Genomic DNA, 20,293 nt, shown 5'->3' on the forward strand with positions numbered 1-20,293 from the left:
AATTTAATTTTCTGTTACAGGGAATGTTAACGTAATTTACAATAACCCTCCATGAAAATATCGCAATGCCCTATTCACGTTTGTAATCGGTACCCTTCATACCTAGCTTTGTCTGATTAATGTGGAAGAAATTGTCGTATTTTAAGGTTGAAAACCATACTTGAAAATAATCAATTTTCAGATTATAAACATAGAAAACTAATATCTAATTCATGTGTAGGTTTACCCAATATTTACCAAGGTTGAATATATAGATTTACCCAATATTTACCAAGATTAAATATATAGGTTTACCCAATATTTACCAAGGTTGAATATATAGGTTTACCCAATATTTACCAAGGTTGAATATATAGGTTCACACAATATTTACCAAGGTTAAATATAAAGGTTCACACAATATTTACCAAGGTTGAATATATAGGTTCACACAATATTTACCAAGGTTGAATATATATGTTTACCCAATATTTACCAAGGTTGAATATATAGGTTCACACGATATTTACCAAGATTGAATATATAGGTTTACCCAATATTTACCAAGGTTGAATATGTAGGTTTACCCAATATTTACCAAGGTTGAATATATAGGTTTAGCCAATATTTACCAAGGTTGAATATATAGGTTCACACAATATTTACCAAGGTTGAATATATAGGTTTACCCAATATTTACCAAGATTGAATATATAGGTTTACCCAATATTTACCAAGGTTAAATATATAGGTTTACACAATATTTACCAAGGTTGAATATATAGGTTTACCCAATATTTACCAAGATTGAATATAAAGGTTTACCAAATATTTACCAAGGTTAAATATATAGGTTTACCACCAAGGTTGAATATATAGGTTTACCCAATATTTACCAAGATTGAATATAAAGGTTTACCAAATATTTACCAAGGTTAAATATATAGGTTTACCAAATATTTACCAAGATTGAATATAAAGGTTTACCAAATATTTACCAAGGTTGAATATATAGGTTTACCCAATATTTACCAAGGTTGAATATATAGGTTCACACAATATTTACCAAGGTTAAATATATAGGTTTACCCAATATTTACCAAGGTTGAATATATATGTTTACCCAATATTTACCAAGATTGAATATATAGGTTTACACAATCTTTACCAAGATTGAATATATAGGTTTACCCAATATTTACCAAGGTTGAATATATAGGTTTACCCAATATTTACCAAGGTTGAATATATAGGTTTACCCAATATCTACCAAGATTGAATATATAGGTTCACACAATATTTACCAAGATTGAATATTTAGGTTTACCCAATATTTACCAAGGTTGAATATTTAGGTTTACCCGATATTTACCATGGTTGAATATGTAGGTTTACCAAATATTTACCATGGTTGAATATATAGGTTCACACAATATTTACCAAGATTGAATATATAGGTTTACCCAATATTTACCAAGGTTAAATATATAGGTTTACCCGATATTTACCAAGGTTGAATATGTAGGTTTACCCAATATTTACCAAGGTTGAATATATAGGTTTACCCGATATTTACCAAGGTTGAATATAAAGGTTTACAATAAGGTGTCAAATTACCAGCTCTGCTGGGGTTTATTTATTATCTGATTAGATTGTGTTTTACAATCTGGAAATATATCAAACAAAAAACTTCCCTGGGGTCACGATCGGTTCAGATGTTTCGACGTTTATTGGACACAAACAAACAGACAAGCAAAGTATATAGATACTCTCCTGTATGGTGTTTATTTCAATATTTTTTGAAAATTTGTAATTTTTATTGGTACTTTGATGCTTCCCAAAAAATCCGCAAACCTTTTTTGCTTTCAAAATCAAATGTTTAGAAAAACAAAAATGTGTAAATAAATTGTTTCTGTCGAAATCTTAAATTCTAAAAAGATTGAATCAAAGAATCTCAGAAAATTAGCAAAATTGTAATTAGAAATTTTTAAAAATTGTTTTTCTATGCTTCTTAAGGTTTCCACTGAACAGCATATATTTAATACTTTATAATATACTAAGAAGAAAGGAACTAGAGAATTTAAATAAATTTTCCATAAAAATTAGACCAGAACTGAAAATTGCGAATTTTCTAATTACAATTTTGCAAATTTTAGATTTCGATAGAAATAATTTAAATACACATTTTTGCTTTTCTGAACTTTGGTTTTTGAGAGAAAAAAGGTTCGCGGATTTTCTGTTGGTACTCCACCAAAAAAATATTACAATTTTCAAAAAAATTGTAAAAACACCATAGATACAGGAGAGTTGCACAAAAAAGGTACAATTTTGCACCAGGCGCCGCAAATCACACTTTTTTTACTCACCCTGTATTTATATATTTATATATTTGTATCTACATGTCAGCTATAACGCGGCTGGACCGAATGGGCTGACATTTTTTTTAAGAACCTTAGAATACCCTTGGGGTAATATAGGCTAAAAAAAGTTCGAAATATTTTTTTCTCCAAAATCGATTTTTTTCTTTCCAAATTCGATCTAAAAAAATTTCCACGGGCAATGGTGGGCAATTCAACTAGCATATTTTTATATCTACACTATAAATAAATTAGCAGTAATTTTTGTTTGTTTCATCATAACTAATTAACCTTATTACCGATTTGCCTTAAAACCACGAAAATCTAAACTCATATTTCCTTTTATCTTTACAAAAAGATTTTGTAGAGAGTTGAAAATGGTCCCACATCACTCTCTACTACACTCTACTATATCTTCGGTCAGTGTACTGCAAATTACTGCAGGACGTACCGAAAGCTTAGTCGAGGGTGACATGTTCTTTGCTTGGTTTAAAAATTGTAAATTATGTTGGTCGACTTTTAAATGAAAAATTTTTTTTAATGCAAAGCGGGAATCCTACGCTAGTACGTATTGCAAGCTGTATACATTACATATATATGTGTACACTAGCTGAAGTGATCGGCGTTGCCCGTGGAATTTTTAAAAATCAAATTTTAAAGAAAAAAATTAGATTTTTGGAGAAAAAATCTCGGTTTAAAAAAAATTGAATTTTTTAGCCTTTGATACTTCCGGGGTACTCAAGGGTTCCCTTAAAAAAGTTCAGCCTATTCGGTACAGCCATTTTGCCAGCTATAGCTAACATAAATACAAACAAATAAATATGAACGAAGAGCTTTTATTTAGCTATTACATATATATTTGTTCAAAGAATTTTAAGGATCGTCATGATAGACGTGAAACATTATGTTTAGTATAATTCTTTTTTAATAAAAAATGTGAAGTTAAAAACTGATATATACATATAGTTCTGGTCTTAACCTCAGACTATGAGTCCAATAATATCATCCTATAAGAGGAATATAATACAGCTCAAAAATCGGAATAGTAGCCTGGATGTTGTTAGCCCGATATTATACTAGAACTGATACTAACTTGAGTGTAATAATATACTAAAATTAAGATATTTTTCAGTATAATAGTCGACTATAATGCACAAAATTCTTCATTATATTTAAACAGAAAAAATTTAAATATTAGATGTATATACTATTATATATCTAGTATAAATATGTATCTGGTATATAATTATATAGATATATATACATATCTTTTTAGAATGAGTAAAAGTTTTTGTATTTGGTCACTATTCTTTGCCTTCTTCCATACCATTACTATGGTCACCATTTCAACTTTTTACAAGTTCTTTTTATCAAGAGATATTAGATTAGAATTAAAAAAAATATAATGTTGGAGAAATCATTTCTTTAAAATAAAACACTTTTGTCTAATTCCCGGCCATGCTTATAGAGATTATTCCAATGTAAACATTAATAAAAGGTTAAATTTATACGAAATTAATGGTATGACTTTGTGATTATATATGTGTATATAATCACTCTTCTTTGGATTTGATGTAACTGCAAAACAACTAGATGAGATTTGAGGTCACAAAGTTTGAAATTTGACGTTTTCCTATGAATACGTTTTCCTATAAATTTCTATAGATTTGACGTTTTCCTAATAAATTTCTATAAATTTGACGTTTTCCTGTAAATTTCTATAGATTTGACTTTTACCTATAAATTTCTACAGATTTGACGTTTTCTTATTTTCTATAGATTTGACGTTTTTCTATAAATTTCTATAAATTTGACGTTTTTCTATAAATTTCTATAGATTTGACGTTTTCCTATTTTCTATAGATTTGAGTGGCGTAGAAAAGGAGCAGCAATCCGACAAACTCGATCATATTTTATAAAAAATATTCGTTACACCGTCAGCATGCAAAGATATAGGGATTAGAAAATTATATCTTGAGGCTTATTACAATACTTCTGATACTTGCTTTTTAATACGTACATACCTAAATATATAAATACTAGCTGGAGGGACCGGCGAATTTTTTTTTTTAATATTAAAAAAAATTCTATTTTTTAACCTTTAACACCAATGAGTGTCCAAAAATAATTTCAGCCCAATCGGTCCAGCCGTTTGGCCCACTATACAACACTATACACTATACAACATTTTTATATACGAATGTCTTGTTTTATTATACAGATATATAAGTACGTAGTTCGTAGATATATATACATGTCAAACTAAAGTAAATCACATGTAAGATTGAAATCCTACATGATTTTAAATACAATTTTTCTCATTGAAAAACTATTGAGAGAAAAATCTCGTGAATGTCTGGTAATAAACCGGATAATTGTACTTTTTCTAAAATTGTGTTAAAATCCAAACTAAAGGAGCTGCTAGGTCACAAACTCCTAGTTGCAGTAATGTCGTTTCAATTTAGTTTACAGTGCATAAGAGATAAATAATATGTATACAATCTTATTTCAAGTTCTTTTACAATTTCTTTATTTATTTGTTTTTCTATTCTTTTCAAGACAAATTCCCTTAATTAGTGGCACAATGCCACAACAAGAATTGAGTGCTTTTCTACAACTTTTCTAAAACAAAAGATAAAATATATTTCTAAAAATTATATTCATTAATGTTACAAAAAGAATTTAAGTAAATGTTTTATATGTAACAATTAAATATTTATTTCAACTTGAAGAATTTTAGACTAGTTTATACATTAATAATAGGTGCACCAAGAAAATTGTACATTGTACACCGTACTTTTGGGTGCCAGGTACTGCAGAAGTTTTATCCTAAAATAAATTTCATTGAGTTGTTTAAAATAAAGCAAAAGGATTACTTATGGTGAGTTTGTGACGCTGTATTTGGGCGAAAAGACCTTATTTAAAGGGACTGTGTAGGCATAATTTCAGATGACACTCCACTTTCACTGATGTCATTACTCTATAAAAACGATGGCAATTGTTTAAATCTTTGTTAGAAAACTGTTTTATATGGAAGCAATATTTGCTTTCTAGAAGTCACAGATAATAAACATTAACTTTCGAATTTTTGAAACCCGCTTTGGATTTATACGGAAAGGGTACAATTGTAAAAATACAGTTTTCATATTCTTTCTTTACGATTTTTCTGTTCTGTAGTCGATGCTGTTATAGGCGTCACTGAGCGTCAGTGGTAAAATCTGTAGCGTAGAGACCATGACCGTTCTTAAACGGTAAACAGTATCTTTTATGTCTGTTGAAAATTGTTTACATACATTTCTATTCACAATCATATTAAAATTAGATACGTGAAAATGAAAATAGTAATGATAGATTCAAAACACAATTATCAATTTTGACCTTAATATCTTGTGCCTAGTCTTGACTTAATCTTGAACTTGTTCTTGATCCTAATCTTAAACTTAATCTAGACCTTAATCTTGACCATAGCCTTGACCTTAATCTTGACCTCAATATTGAACTTAATCTTGACCTTAATCTTGACCAAAGCCTTGACCTTAATCTTCACCCCAATATTGAACTTATTCTTGACCTTAATTTTGACCATAGTCTTGACCTAAATCTTGACCTTAATCTTGACCCTAATCTTGACAATGGTCTTGACCTTAATCTTGACCTTAATCCTGACCTTAATCTTTACCATTGTTTTGACCTTAATCTTAAGACCTTAATCTTGACCTTAATCTTGACCTTAATCTTGACCTTAATCTTGACCTTAATCTTGACCTTAATTTTGACCTTAATATTGAACTTGTTCTTGACCTTAATTTTAATCTTAATCTTGACCATAATATTGAACTTATTCTTGACCTTAATTTTGACCATAGTCTTCACTTTAATCTTGACCTAAATCTTGAACTTGTACTTGACCTTAATCTTGAACTTGTTCTTGACCTGAATCTTGACCTTAATCTTAACCCTTAATCTTAACTTTAATCTTGACCTTAATATTGACCTTAATATTGACCTTAATCTGGACCTTAATCTTGACCTTAATCTTGACCTTAAAATCTTGACCTTAATCTTGACCTTGAACTTGAACTTGTTCATGACCTTAATCTTGTACTTGTTCTTGACATTAATCTTGAACTTGTTCTTGACCTTAATCTTGAACTTGTTCTTGACCTTAATCTTGACCTTAATATTGAACTTAATCTTGACCTTAATTTTGACCATAGTCTTCAACTTAATCTTGACCCTTAATCTTGAACTTGTTCTTGACCTTAATCTTGACCTTGAACTTGACCATAGCCTTGACCTTAATCTTAACCTTAATCTTGACCTCAATATTGACCTTAATCTTGACCTTAATCTTGAACTTAATCTTGATATTAATCTTAATATTGACCTCTCTATAATTATTTACCTGAAGTGCATTAGCAGATTTGCTCTCTGCCAGGATAGTTACAACCACAGAGTCAGGTTTCATATTACTTGGTTTACAAGTATAGTTTCCAGATTGTGATACAGATACAGAACTGATAGTTAGAGTAGATCCATTGCTGTCCTGAATACAGATACAGATACAGATACAGATAAAAATACAGATACAGATTTAGATTCAGATACAAATACAAATACAGATACAGATACAGATACAGATACAGATACAGATACAGATACAGATACAGATACAGATACAGATACAGATACAGATACAGATACAGATACAGATACAGATACAGATACAGATACAGATACAGATACAGATACAGATACAGATACAGATACAGATACAGATACAGATACAGATACAGATACAGATACAGATACAGATACAGATACAGATACAGATACAGATACAGATACAGATACAGATACAGATACAGATACAGATACAGATACAGATACAGATACAGATACAGATACAGATACAGATACAGATACAGATACAGATACAGATACAGATACAGATACAGATACAGATACAGATACAGATACAGATACAGATACAGATACAGATACAGATACAGATACAGATACAGATACAGATACAGATACAGATACAGATACAGATACAGATACAGATACAGATACAGATACAGATNAATTAAACCACTTTTTTCAAATGTTTATGTAAGATTGAACTCCTAATGTTCCACTGAGAACGAGAAGCAGAATAAATAAAAGTCGTCTTTGTTCCTCATTTTACTGCATAAGTGTCGCTAAGAAGGATGTTTTTATTTTCAATTATTACCACTATATAAAGTTTTTTTAGATCATCAAAAAATCCATTTATTCAATTCAATGATAGAATGCCATGTCTGATTTTCAACAGTATCCTTCAAAGCTTATAATATTCAAGTATGAATGAACTAGATATCGAGGTTTTTAAAAACTGACGTTATCTTCCACATTATTGATCAGGTTTAAAGGGTTCTGTTGTGGATGAAACATTGATAGAATTTCATGAAACCTTGATAGAATTTCATGAAACCTTGATAGAATTTCATGAAACCTTGATAGAATTTCATGAAACATTGATAGAATTTCATGAAACATTGATAGAATTTTATGAAACATTGTTAGAGTTTCATGAAAGATTGATAGAGTTTCATGAAACATTGATAGAATTTCATAAAGCATTAATAGAATTTCACAAAAAATTGATAGGATTTCATGACACATTGATAAAATTTCAAAAAAATCTTAGATAACCTCAAGAAACGTTGAAAGAATGTCTAAATACACTGATCAAATCCGAATCTGATATAACTTTTATAAATAGTTCATAATGATAGGAAGATCGAATAGTTTTTGTGAAGGCATAACAAAATGATAGGAAAACTCAATATTTTAGAAAACAAGAACAAAAACACTTTTAGAAGTGTATATCAAAACACAGAATAAACAATCATAGTATGCACAGTTAAAGCTCCTTGGCACTGCTCTGGGTAGCTTTGATCTGCTAGAAGGTTGAGTTTATGATAAATAAATATAAACTTGAAAGCTTCGCTTTCATGTTTTCACTTCTTCCTATCTTCTCTTGTCATTTTCTATACAATAAACATCAGGTCTTTTACCAATGGACTGCCTTAAGCCAACATCTTTATATACTTTTCTTACAAAAACTGGACTCAGATATATATATATATATATAAAACATAATGATCTTTCAACAGATATACTTTAGATCTTGTATCATGGAACGCGAATACTTCGCAGAAACTTTATTATTTTCTAATAAACTTTCTAATATACTTTCTAATATACTTTCTAATATACTTTCTAATAAACTTTCTAATATACTTTCTAATATACTTTCTAATATACTTTCTAATATAATTTCTGATATACTTTCTAATATAATTTCTGGCTGCCCTGTTTTCCTATCTTCTTGTTTTCTGGCTGTCCTGTTTTCCTATCTTCTTATTTTCTGACTGTCCTGTTTTCCTATCTTCTTGTTTTTGGCTGTCCTGTTTTCCTATCTTCTTGTTTTCTGACTGTCCTGTTTTCCTATCTTCCTGGTTTCTGGCTGTCCTGTTTTCCTATTTTCTTGTTTTCTGACTGTCCTGTTTTCCTATCTTCTTGTTTCCTGACTGTCCTGTTTTCCTATCTTCTTGTTTTCTGGCTGTCCTGTTTTCCTATCTTCTTGTTTTCTGACTGCCCTGTTTTCCTATCTTCTTGTTTCCTGACTGTCCTGTTTTCCTATCTTCTTGTTTTCTGACTGTCCTGTTTTGCTGCGTTAAATCTCTGTATTGTCAATAAACTTGAAATTTGCCATCTATGCAGGCTTATTGCTGACATTGATATAATGAAAACTTCTCTTTATCAGCTGCATTGAGTGACATGTCTCAGTGTCTGCAGTAATTGCGAAAGAAATTTAAAAGACCTCTTAGCCTTAACTACATTCGGGCAGGTTCAAAGTGATTTAGGTGTATCCCCCAGGAAAGGAATACCCATGATACCAATGATGATCTCTCTCAGAAAGTTTTGATAAAGATTCCACAGTAAAGCAGTTTCTGAGTTCTACTATGATAAGGTTGGATTTTAGGAGGTAGGAGGATGAGGATGGGGTTGTTAGGGTTACAGGTATGTGATGTACGATAGTCCTCACTGCTAACGTGTATTCCCACGTGGACAGATTTTTTAAAGAAAAAATAACCCGCTAAGCAAGTGTGTCTTTTAATCAGCTGCGGAACAGGACCCTTCCAGAAATGGCTCCGATCGCTAATTTGAGTGGGTGTAAGGCCAGAATATCATTAGATATATTGGCTTTTTCTTAGATTTATTTATTTTTATTTTTCTTCCTTATTCTTGTAGATTCCTATTTCTTGACTTAGTACCCTGGCCGTAGATACTTGGCCTTCCCTCCTTTCAATGCGTAAAGCCTTTCACAGCACCAACATATACAAAATGCAGAGAGCAGTCTAGTAGGCAGCAAGCCGAACTGTTAATAGAGTTTCTAATTTACTTTCTGAAAAATTTCCGATATACTTTCTAATAAACTTTTTAATATATTTTCTATTATACTTTCTAATATACTTTCTAATATTTTTTTTCTAATAAAATTTCTGATATGCTTGCTGACATACCCTCTGATATACTTTCTTATATGCATTCTGATATACTTTCTCATATACATTCAAATAAACTCTCTGATATAATTTCTCTAAATAATACGGATACCCATCTATAAATATTGCGGATGCCCATCTCTAAATATTGCGGATGTCCATCTCTGAATATTGCGGATGCCCATCTCTAAATATTGCGGATGTATATCTCTGAATATTGCGGATGCCTATCTCTAAATATTGCGGATGCCCATCTCTGAATATTGTGGATGCCCATCTCTAAATATTGCGGATGCCCATCTCTAAATAATACGGATGCCCATCTGTAAATATTGCAGATGCCCATCTCTAAATATTGCGGATGCCCATCTCTAAATAATACGGATGCCCATCTCTAAATATTGCAGATGCCCATCTCTAAATATTGAGGATGCACATCTCTAAATATTGCGGATGCCTTCTCTGAATATTGCGGATACCCATCTCTTAATATTGCGGGCGGATGCCCATCTCTAAATATTGTGGATGCCCATCTATAAATATTGCGGAAGACCATCTCTGAATATTGCGGATGCCCATCTCTAAATATTGCAGATGCCCGTCTCTAAATATTGCGGATGCCCATCTCTAAATAATACGGATGCCCATCTCTGAATATTGTGGATGCCCATCTCTAAATATTGGGGATGCCCATCTATAAATATTGCGGATGCCCATCTCTAAATATTGCGGATGTCTATCTCTGAATATTGCGGATGCCCATCTCTAAATATTGCAGATGCCCATCTCTAAATATTGCGGATGCCCATCTCTAAATATTGCGGATGCCCATCTCTAAATATTGCGGATGCCACCATCTCTAAATATTGCGGATGTCCATCTCTAAATATTGCAGATGCCCATCTCTAAATATTGCGGAATGCACTGCGCAGAAAATATTTATAAAATAAAACTGTGTTTAATAACAAAACCATTAGGAATATTTTAACAGAAAGTATCTATTGGAATATTCTGGCCCTTCCCTGCATACATTTAGTCTCCGACTAACCGATGTCGAACATATAAACTCCAAAATTATTTACCCGACATCTTCGCCATCGGCACATATAGTTGGTCAAAATATTTCCTAGGAACATGTTTAAGCTGTAGATTTAAGGGATATGTTCCTAATTCTAATATATGCACATGAACAATCCCTTTATTGACAATAAGATAAAATGAAGAGCTTACCAGAATATAAAATCAGGAGTTGAGGTGGAGTTCCTGAGTTGACAAACTAGTTTCATTCGAGATTCCGTCTTAAATACCTTCTCCTCAGCTCCTAGAATCTCAGCATATGCTTCTAAATAAATATATAACTGTTTTCAAACCATGCATGGATGCTGTAGAGAATTTACACCATTTCTACTTTGTAAACTCTTCAAACAATATATGTACTGTGGACCGTATACTTATAGTGTACATCTTTTATATTTGCACTGAGCCCGAAATTTAAAAGAGTATCGTTGAACAAAACTCCCGAGTTTCCTTCTTGAGGTCTTAACATTTGTGTAGATTTTGATTTAAGAGAATCAAAAAAAATTGAGAATATAAACAAACTGAATAAAATAATATTTCATAACAAAAATATTAATATTCTTAAAACTGCCTAACCCCATTCGTGAAACACGGGTTTTAGAACTAGTTTTCAGAACGATACCCTGTCTTAAGTTTTGGGCTCTGTGAAGTTCACATCCTTCGACTCTGTACTTTTTAATGTACACCTTTCTTATGTGAACTGTACACCATTTAACTATTTTTTTTGGCTGTACAGCGTACCTTGTACTTCTAACCGTACAATAATGTACTTTTGAATATACACCTTGAACTTGTAACCGTACAACTATTTACTGGGGAGGATATACCTAGTACTTCTAACCGAACAACTATGTACAGTATATACCTTGTACTTCTAACCGTACAACTATTTACTGGGGAGGATATACCTAGTACTTCTAACCGAACAACTATGTACTGTATATACCTTGTACTTCTAACCGTACAACTATGTACTGTAGAGTATATACCTGGTACCTCTAACCGTACAACTATGTGCTGTAGAGTATACACCTTGTACTTCTAACCGTACAACTATGTACTGTAGAGTATATACCTTGTACTTCTAACCGTACAACTATGTACTGTACAGTATATACCTTGTACTTCTAACCGAAAAACTATGTACTGTAGAGTATATACCTTGTACTTATAACCATACAACTTTGTACTGTAGAGTATAAACCCTGTACTTCTAACCCTACTACTATGCACTGTAGAGGATATACCTTGTACTTCTAACCGAACAACTATGTACTGTGGAGGATATACCTTGTATTTCTAACCGTACAATTATGTACTGTAGATTATATACATTGTACTTCTAACCGTACAACTATGTACTGTAGAGTATATACCTTGTACTTCTAACCGTACAACTATGCACTGTGGAGGATATACATTGTATGTCTAACCGTACAACTATGTACTGTAGAGGATATACCTTGTACTTCTAACCGTACAACTATGTACTGTGGAGGATATGTTGTTGCTTGGCACTCATATAGTCCTTCATCTTGTTTCTTTAAAGATCTAATGATAAGATTCCATTCCTAAAAATATTTGCAATAGTGAATTTATTTGCAAAAATGTTTAGTATTTTCTATATGAGTGGTATGGTTTTCTTTAGCTCGTTGTTCGTTGTTCGTCTAGTTTAGACAGTTTTAGACAATCAATAGAAAGGCTACCTTGTTTACACTGGTTATGCACTGCACAGTTTTATGCTTTTAAATGCCGATATTATCCCTTTGTACCCCTGTACTCTTGCTCTCCTGAACTCCTGTAGTCCTGTACTCCTGTACTCCTGTACTCCTGTACTCCTGTACTCCTGTACTCCTGTACTCCTGTACCCCTGTACTCCTGTACTCCTGTACTCCTGTACTCCTGTACTCCTGTACTCCTGTACACCTGTACTCCTGTACCCCTGTATAAGCCTATGTTCTCAGCTCGTTGTAAAGAAAGGATTCTTTTCTTATTCTTCTTCGATGTTTTATTAAATTCCTCAGCATATTCATTTTCTATCAACCTAATAGAATATTTGCTTGGAGCTCCACCTTTCTAGATACTTTTCCTGCAGGGAGGGTGGGAGGAGGGGGAAGGGGGGGTAAAACCATACTTAATATCTTAGAAATTCATTTGTGAATAATAATGCTCGTAACCATGCGGCACAACTGCAGGGAGAAGCTTTAGCTTCTCAATTATATTTAAGAAATTATTTTTTAACATCTATGTTAATAACTTACATCTTTCCGGTCATGTTGTTCCAATGATACTCTAGTATCTGTTGTTATATCAACATCTCCAGCTGTCAGCACAGTGTACGGGTCAACTTCATTCCCAAGCCGAGCCCAGGTTATCTGAACAATATTCAATGCAAGTAAATTTTCTTTTCTTTATTATTTGATGTAAATAACCAGCTTGGGAACTTAGCTTTGACTGGAAACCTAAAAAAAATATCAATCCACTCAACCTAGGACTTTAACCCTATCAGTGCTTGGGTATACTTAAAATCCAGGATACGCTGGGGGGGGGGGGTCAATTTGACCCCCCTCTAAATCCCATTTTTGAAGTCCAAATATGACAAATGATACATCATTTGAAAGCTCTAATGCTCTACTTTAGTATCTGCAAAAAAAATTGCAAATTTGCAAAACTTGAATTTTCATTTGCAAAATCCCGTTATATAGTAAAAATGTTGGCAAAAAAAATGTCCAAGGATAAAATATACATTTTTGAAAAGCACTTGACCATGCCATTTCAAATAAGTAAATAAATTTGGAAAATTTCAAATAACCTGGTGTGTAATTAAGAAAACTATAATATGCAAAGATGTCTTTGCAAAATTTGTGCAATCCGTTTTCTTATGCCATAGGCTTTCCAAAAAGCTAAAAGTTATTAAAATCTGAAAGTGGGTCAAAACAATGATTTAGTTTGTTACAGGAAAAAGTAGTCATTCAGGCAAAATTTTAGATTTTCTATAAAATGATGTTCCAGGGCCCAAAAGGTTATATGGCATAAATATGTGAAGTATACCTGCAGTATGGAAACAGTACAACAAATTAGCCGTTTTACACTTTTTTCTAGTAAATTCCCCTCTAATGTATATTATTTTCTCTATGATTGTAACCTACATGTATCTGCACTTTGTTAAGCTTCGAGTAGCTTCCTCTGTAGAATGACAGCTTGAGAAAATATACGACAGCTTTAGTACATTCAGTACAATTACTGAAATTTAGGGATACTATGCTTCTAGTTATAAAATTCTCAGCGGCAAAACCCATTAAAAATGTACAAGGCGACATTTGATAAATTCTTCCGATGTATTCTTTATTTTAGTTTAACTGTATAAGAACATATTTGCGTTGTTCTTTAGAGTTCCCCAACCAAAATTTGAGCCAATCTGTCAAGAGGGGTTGCGCATTAAAGGGACTGTACAGGAGTAATAAAAGGGGGTGCAGGCTGTCTGTCTGTATACTGCACGCTCATTAGTGGAAGTTCTTGTGACGTAATCAAACTTATAAATAATATGATCAATTATATCTATTAAAAATTCAGATTTGGGTATTTGCTGAATATGATCTGTTTAAACCTACTAATTCTATACAAAATTGACTACAATTGACACAGTCTTAAATAAATTTCTTGAGACAGGAACAGATATTACTTTCTTGGGTCGCAATCAAGAGCTAAAGTGATTAGTTTTGAGCCTATACCCCTTTCATTTTTCCTTTACAGTCCCTTTAAGACCTAAATTCGTGCATAAAATACTGAATTCAAATTTTACATGAAACTACGGTGGTAAACGATTATATCAATACGATGAAGACGACTTTCGATTTCAATTTTGATTTTAATAAAGCTTTTAAACAGCACGAATCCACGAAAAATGGAAACAAAGAGAAGCTGCCAATTAAAAAAGCTACTCTTTGATCACTTGTGAACTTGCAATTCGAAAAAAGCTTGTTAATAATAAAAACTTTTTTAAAAAGTCGTATTCATTATATTGATATTATCGCCTAACACCGTATTTAAAATCATCTTAAGTTGTAATAGGTCTTAATATACGCACATATATATGTATATATATATATTGATGTCAATTGTGATTTTTGCTTTTAGAAATATTTGAGGAAATCGTGATAATTTAACCATTTTTATGTATATAAAAATACGATTTTTTTCTCAATTATATTCAGTTAGAGGTTGAAAGGGTAACATTCTCAAATCTCTCTTTAAATTTTGTCCATGAACCTCTTTAAGCTAGATATGGTTTGATAAATTGTTTAAAAATAAATAAACATAAACATATTAAAACAAAAACAATAGTAATTACTGACCACCCCGTATCTGTTCTCCATGTTGACGTTGCAGGGGAGTGTGACGGTGTTTCCTGTGTTCCCGACCACTAAGGTGTTGTTAGGTGTCAGGAACACGTTCCCAGTTCCCTTCTCCAAAAGGTTCTTAAATTTCAAGCAATAAATATAAACAGCACACTTTTATGAAAACCCAAACTTCGTTGCTTTACTTCGCAGAGACGTCTAGCCTCCACAAATTAAAAAATTCTTAAATTTAATAATTGTCTTATTACTTTTTTAACACTTATTGCTATATTTATTATTCAAAAGAATAGAATATAAAAAAAAATCAAAGTCAAATTAGAATATATAAAACCTATTAATCAACGAAAACATAAATGAAACTGACAATTTCTTTATTGCTTTTCCTCAAATCCATTCCAGTGCCGTAGACGCATTTCTTCTCCGTCTAAAAAAATTAATAATAAAATTTCATTCAATTTAATTTTATGAATAGTGTATTAGATTTAATGTTAAATAGTAAATGATAAATTCGGTTTCAATGCTGCGCGCTGGGGAAACTGCATTGTTATATCGTAATGAAATTCTAAGAAATGAGGTCAAGTTGTTTAACAATATATATGACCTAAATAGGACTCTACTCGTTATAATTTTGACACCATGTAAAGAATGGCTTGTTCGAATCACAAAGAGACCCTGATTTGAAACCTTAATCTGAGTGAGAATTAGGATGATATCCCCGTTAGTCTATATGCTTAATCCGCTATGACTGAGAACCCACATTTATGAATTTTCTAAGTATGGAGAATCACTTTAAATCCCGTTCAGGCGGAACGAGCTAATTTGAATCGATTAGAATAAGTTAAATTTATTATTATCTCATCACTCATATGTCGAATATTTAAACTCTTGACCAATTTTCTGCTCTCCCTCAATTTGGTTCCGTTAACACTAAAGTTTTCTCATAAAATTAAAATTAAACATTAAATACATAAAACATTAATAAATGTCGTCTTCCTATTCCACAGTTATATGGATCCCAGCGTATAAAACGTTTCTGCTGAATTTTCTAATTAAAAGTATTTCAATAATGCCATACTTGATTTCTTTCCTTGCAATCTTTAATTTATTTTTAATTCAGACTTTATATTTTAAACAATTGTTTCTGACGATTCTATTTTATTGTCAAAATATCAAAGAGAAAAATTGAAATATATTGAATAAATAAATAATTCAAATATAATTAAAAATTTAAAAAAATATTTCTGAAAAATGTGTAAAAAGAAATATTTAATTAAGAAAGTTAATATTTTATCCATTCATGGTCAGCACAAATCTTTATAGAATTTATAATTAGAAAGTTGCAAAATATGGATATTTTACAAAATTGCAAACTCAGAATAACAAACGGCAAAGTTTTTAAACAGAATGACCAGAAAAGATTTACAATAAATCCACTCAAAACGGGCTGAGTTGGTTCCCCTGAGTTGGTTCCCCTGAGTTGGTTCCCCTGTCTCCGGAGAGGTTAATTTAAATTCGAAATGAAAATGTCTTTAGGGCGTTTGAATGTCTTTATCTTTTTTCTATAAAAATGTCCAAAAGGAGCAAAAATTAATTGAAAAAGTGTTTTATTTTTTTTTATTGAAAGAGATTATTATATATAAAAATACTCTTATTTTATTTTGGAACAATAAGGAGCCTTCAACCCGCTCAAAAATGTCTCAGAAGATAATCACGATTTTTACCGCCTTTTGACCAAAATTACAAACCTATAACTTCCCCAAGAGCAACAAAGTGCAATTGTTAAAGCAACAATTACACTTTTACATTTAAGTTTGTGATAAAAACTCTGTTTCTTTGTACTAAGGCCGAATTTAAAGAATTTGAGTAGCGGCTCAAATTTCAGACGCGGCTCAAATATGGTTGGTTTAATAGAAAATTGTTTTCAATTTTTCAAGATTTAAGCTGGCGCTCAATTGAAACCGATTTTTGGTGGATTTGAGACGCGGCTCAAATTCATAAAATTCGAAAACTGGTTTAGTCCTATCCTCCTCCATGATTGGTTGTATTTTAATATTTTAGTAAACGTAAGACAATTAACAGGTGATGCAGTTTTAATCCCTATAACTTGGCAAAGATAAAGGCATAGAGAATAGAATATATATTAGAGGGGAATTTACTAGAAAAAAGTGTAAAACGGCCATTTTGTTGTACTGTTTCCATACTGAAGGTGTACTTCACATATATATGCTATATAACATTTTGGGCCCTGGAATATCATTTTATAGAAAATCTAAAATTGTTGTTATAAAAGAAAATCAAATTATGAAATAGGCTGGTTTCATAATTGACCAATGATCATTTCACAATACAAACGATGATTTTCCGTTATAAATAACTATACATCAAATGATATTTTTATTCACCTAATTCATTATAAAGTTTATTTAACAGCTTTAAAAAATTCGACATTGAAATGAAAAGTGTAGGGAACATACTGTATTAATGTACTCTACGGCATATAATTTGTGAACATTTACATGATTTGTACACTGTGAACTCCCTTTCAGGCTGAAAGGGACTGAAAAAATTCATACCGAGAGTTTCTTTAAATACCTCTCTAATATATACTCTATTCTCTATGGATAAAGGGTTTAAAAATTTAGAGTTTGTGGCACGGCAACATATTAACCTAAAAGTTAACTATCCCTTTATTGAGAGTTTAAGAAATTGCAACCTACCTAATGTATATGTTTTGTGAATGATTATAATTTCAACCTACCTAATGTATATGTTTTGTGAATGATTATAATTGCAACCTACCTAATGTATATGTTTTGTGAATGATTATAATTGCAACCTACCTAATGTATATGTTTTGTGAATGATTATGATTGCAACCTACCTAATGTATATGTTTTGTGAATGATTATAAGTATGAAGAGAAAAGAAGTACCCGGTGTCACCATTGCTCAATGAGTTCTCTCTCTTTAAGTTTATCTGAAATTATAATTTTATATTTATTATAGGTTAGACTATATTTTACAAATAATCAACAAAACCAGATATTTTCTTTTTTTGAAGCGGAAATGGGGTTAAGATTAAGACATTTAACCCTGATGTAAAAAAGGTCGGAGGGGGTACATGCAGAACAGGGTTAAAAAGATGTTAAGATATTGACATGTTTGTAAATATATATTAACTAGACCGTAAGTTGAAAAAGACATAAAGACTATACTAAGGACGAATATAATAAAGGAAACGGAATAGGGTTTACTGCTCTACTCTAAGCTGTGACATAGCTTTGTTAATCATGTCTTGCAATAATTTTTAGCATAAACATAATCATAATGTGGGGGAAAATGTTTAGCATTTTTAACAGGGTTCAGTCTAGCGAATATCTCATTTCAACCGCTTTTCAAGAAATAGAAGCTTGAAGAATTTGTTGGATTAGTTTCACACCAGATAGTTACAATCCGACAAAGCAAGATTTAAAAAAATTAAGCTGCAACGCCCCCACCGCGCCGGTAGGTTTAGTGGTAATTTACTTGAAAGGTTGAAGAATTAAAGTTATTAAAATATATAAAATGATCTTTAAATCGAACCCGGCAAAACAGATTTTACCAACAGTGTTAAAACATAAGTTAAATACATAAAAATGCACGGTGAACTATATTGAATAGATTTAAAAAGGATTTTCAACATTTCTGATGTCTCTTTAAAAATTGCACTTTAAATCCTCCCTCTTTTCAAAATAAAGATTGTTTTAAGAGTTTTATTGTTTTCTAATCTTTAAAGTTAAAAACCTATCATGTACTGCTCTCAAACTGCTTCAACTGATTTTTAAATCTTAAAATCTTAATTAAATCCATATTTTTAGTAATGTTTTGATTAGAATACGGATTAGCCTCTTTAAAATCTTGAACTTTTTCTTTTCTTTTCCAGCAAATTAATGAATGAAAGGATAAAATGAATGAAAATAAATTTAATTTTCCAAGTGGACTTAACCCTCAGATTTTTAAATAGATCTCTAAATTGATTCTTCAAACTGCATTTTACCAACTAAGGATGAACAAAGATACAGACTGCTAAGAAAAGTCGAACTATCGACCTGAAATGTTACAATTACATTTTTGTGCATAAAAAGTATACTGCTTTTAGCTTCTTGATAATTAATTGACAAAATTCCATCGCATGTGTGTCCCAACCCCAGGTTTAAACACAAGTTCAACTATGCTAAAGAAATTAAAACAAATGTACGACTATGACTGCCTTCATCCTTCAGTACTTAATCACGAAACAGGAAAATGAACTTTTCCCGGTTACTTCCGTTTACAATAAACTAAGAACAGTGATAACTAAAAACAATCTTAATTTTTAATAAAAGTTTCATTTAATCTAATTAAGAGTGTATCTTTTATTAAACATGAAATTGTTTTACTCTAATTAAACGTGCAGCCATTTATTATATACCTAGAATATTTTTACTCTGGTTAAACGTGGCTCCGGTACAATACACCTGGAATATTTTAACTCTGGTATTGCGTGGCTACGGTATCATATACCTGGAATATTTTTACTCTGGTTAAACGTGGCTCCGGTACAATACACCTGGAATATTTTTACTCTGGTATAGCGTGGATATGGTATTATATACCTGGAATATTTTTACTCTGGTTAAACGTGACTTCGGTATTATATACCTGGAATATTTTTACTCTGGTTTAACGTGGCTCCGGAATGATATACCTGGAATATTTTTACTCTGGTTAAACGTGACTCCGGTATGATATACCTGAAATTATTTTTACTCTGGTTTAACGTGGCACCGGTATAATATACCTGGAATATTTTTACTCTGCTTAAACGTGGCTCCGGTATAATATACCTGGAATATTTTTACTCTGGTTAAACGTGGCTCCGGTAAGAAATACCTGGGAATTTTTAATCTGGTCAAACGTGGCTCCGGTATAATACACCTGGAATATTT

General features: G+C 31.5%; 1 protein-coding gene and 1 long non-coding RNA gene across 2 annotated transcripts; both read right to left on the reverse strand.

Annotated features, from left to right (window-relative positions):
- Window positions 1-5,038: 5,038 nt before the first annotated feature.
- On the reverse strand, window positions 5,039-6,879 carry LOC111712585 (uncharacterized). Its single transcript, XR_002767496.1, has 2 exons — window positions 6,742-6,879; window positions 5,039-5,165 (listed from the first exon to the last, which is right to left on the reverse strand). It is a non-coding gene; the product is annotated as an uncharacterized LOC111712585 (long non-coding RNA).
- A 4,011-nt stretch (window positions 6,880-10,890) lies between these two features.
- On the reverse strand, window positions 10,891-18,303 carry LOC111712586 (uncharacterized). Its single transcript, XM_023487239.1, has 6 exons — window positions 18,209-18,303; window positions 15,711-15,751; window positions 15,325-15,447; window positions 13,231-13,344; window positions 12,432-12,540; window positions 10,891-11,234 (listed from the first exon to the last, which is right to left on the reverse strand). Exons 1-6 carry the CDS (start codon window positions 18,270-18,272, stop codon window positions 11,119-11,121), a joined length of 567 nt encoding a protein of 188 aa, XP_023343007.1. The 5' UTR covers window positions 18,273-18,303; the 3' UTR covers window positions 10,891-11,118.
- Between the last annotated feature and the right edge of the window lie 1,990 nt (window positions 18,304-20,293).

Source organism: Eurytemora carolleeae, unplaced genomic scaffold (genome assembly GCF_000591075.1).
Source record: "Eurytemora carolleeae unplaced genomic scaffold, Eaff_2.0 scaffold1126, whole genome shotgun sequence".
Lineage (NCBI taxonomy): Eukaryota > Metazoa > Arthropoda > Copepoda > Calanoida > Temoridae > Eurytemora > Eurytemora carolleeae.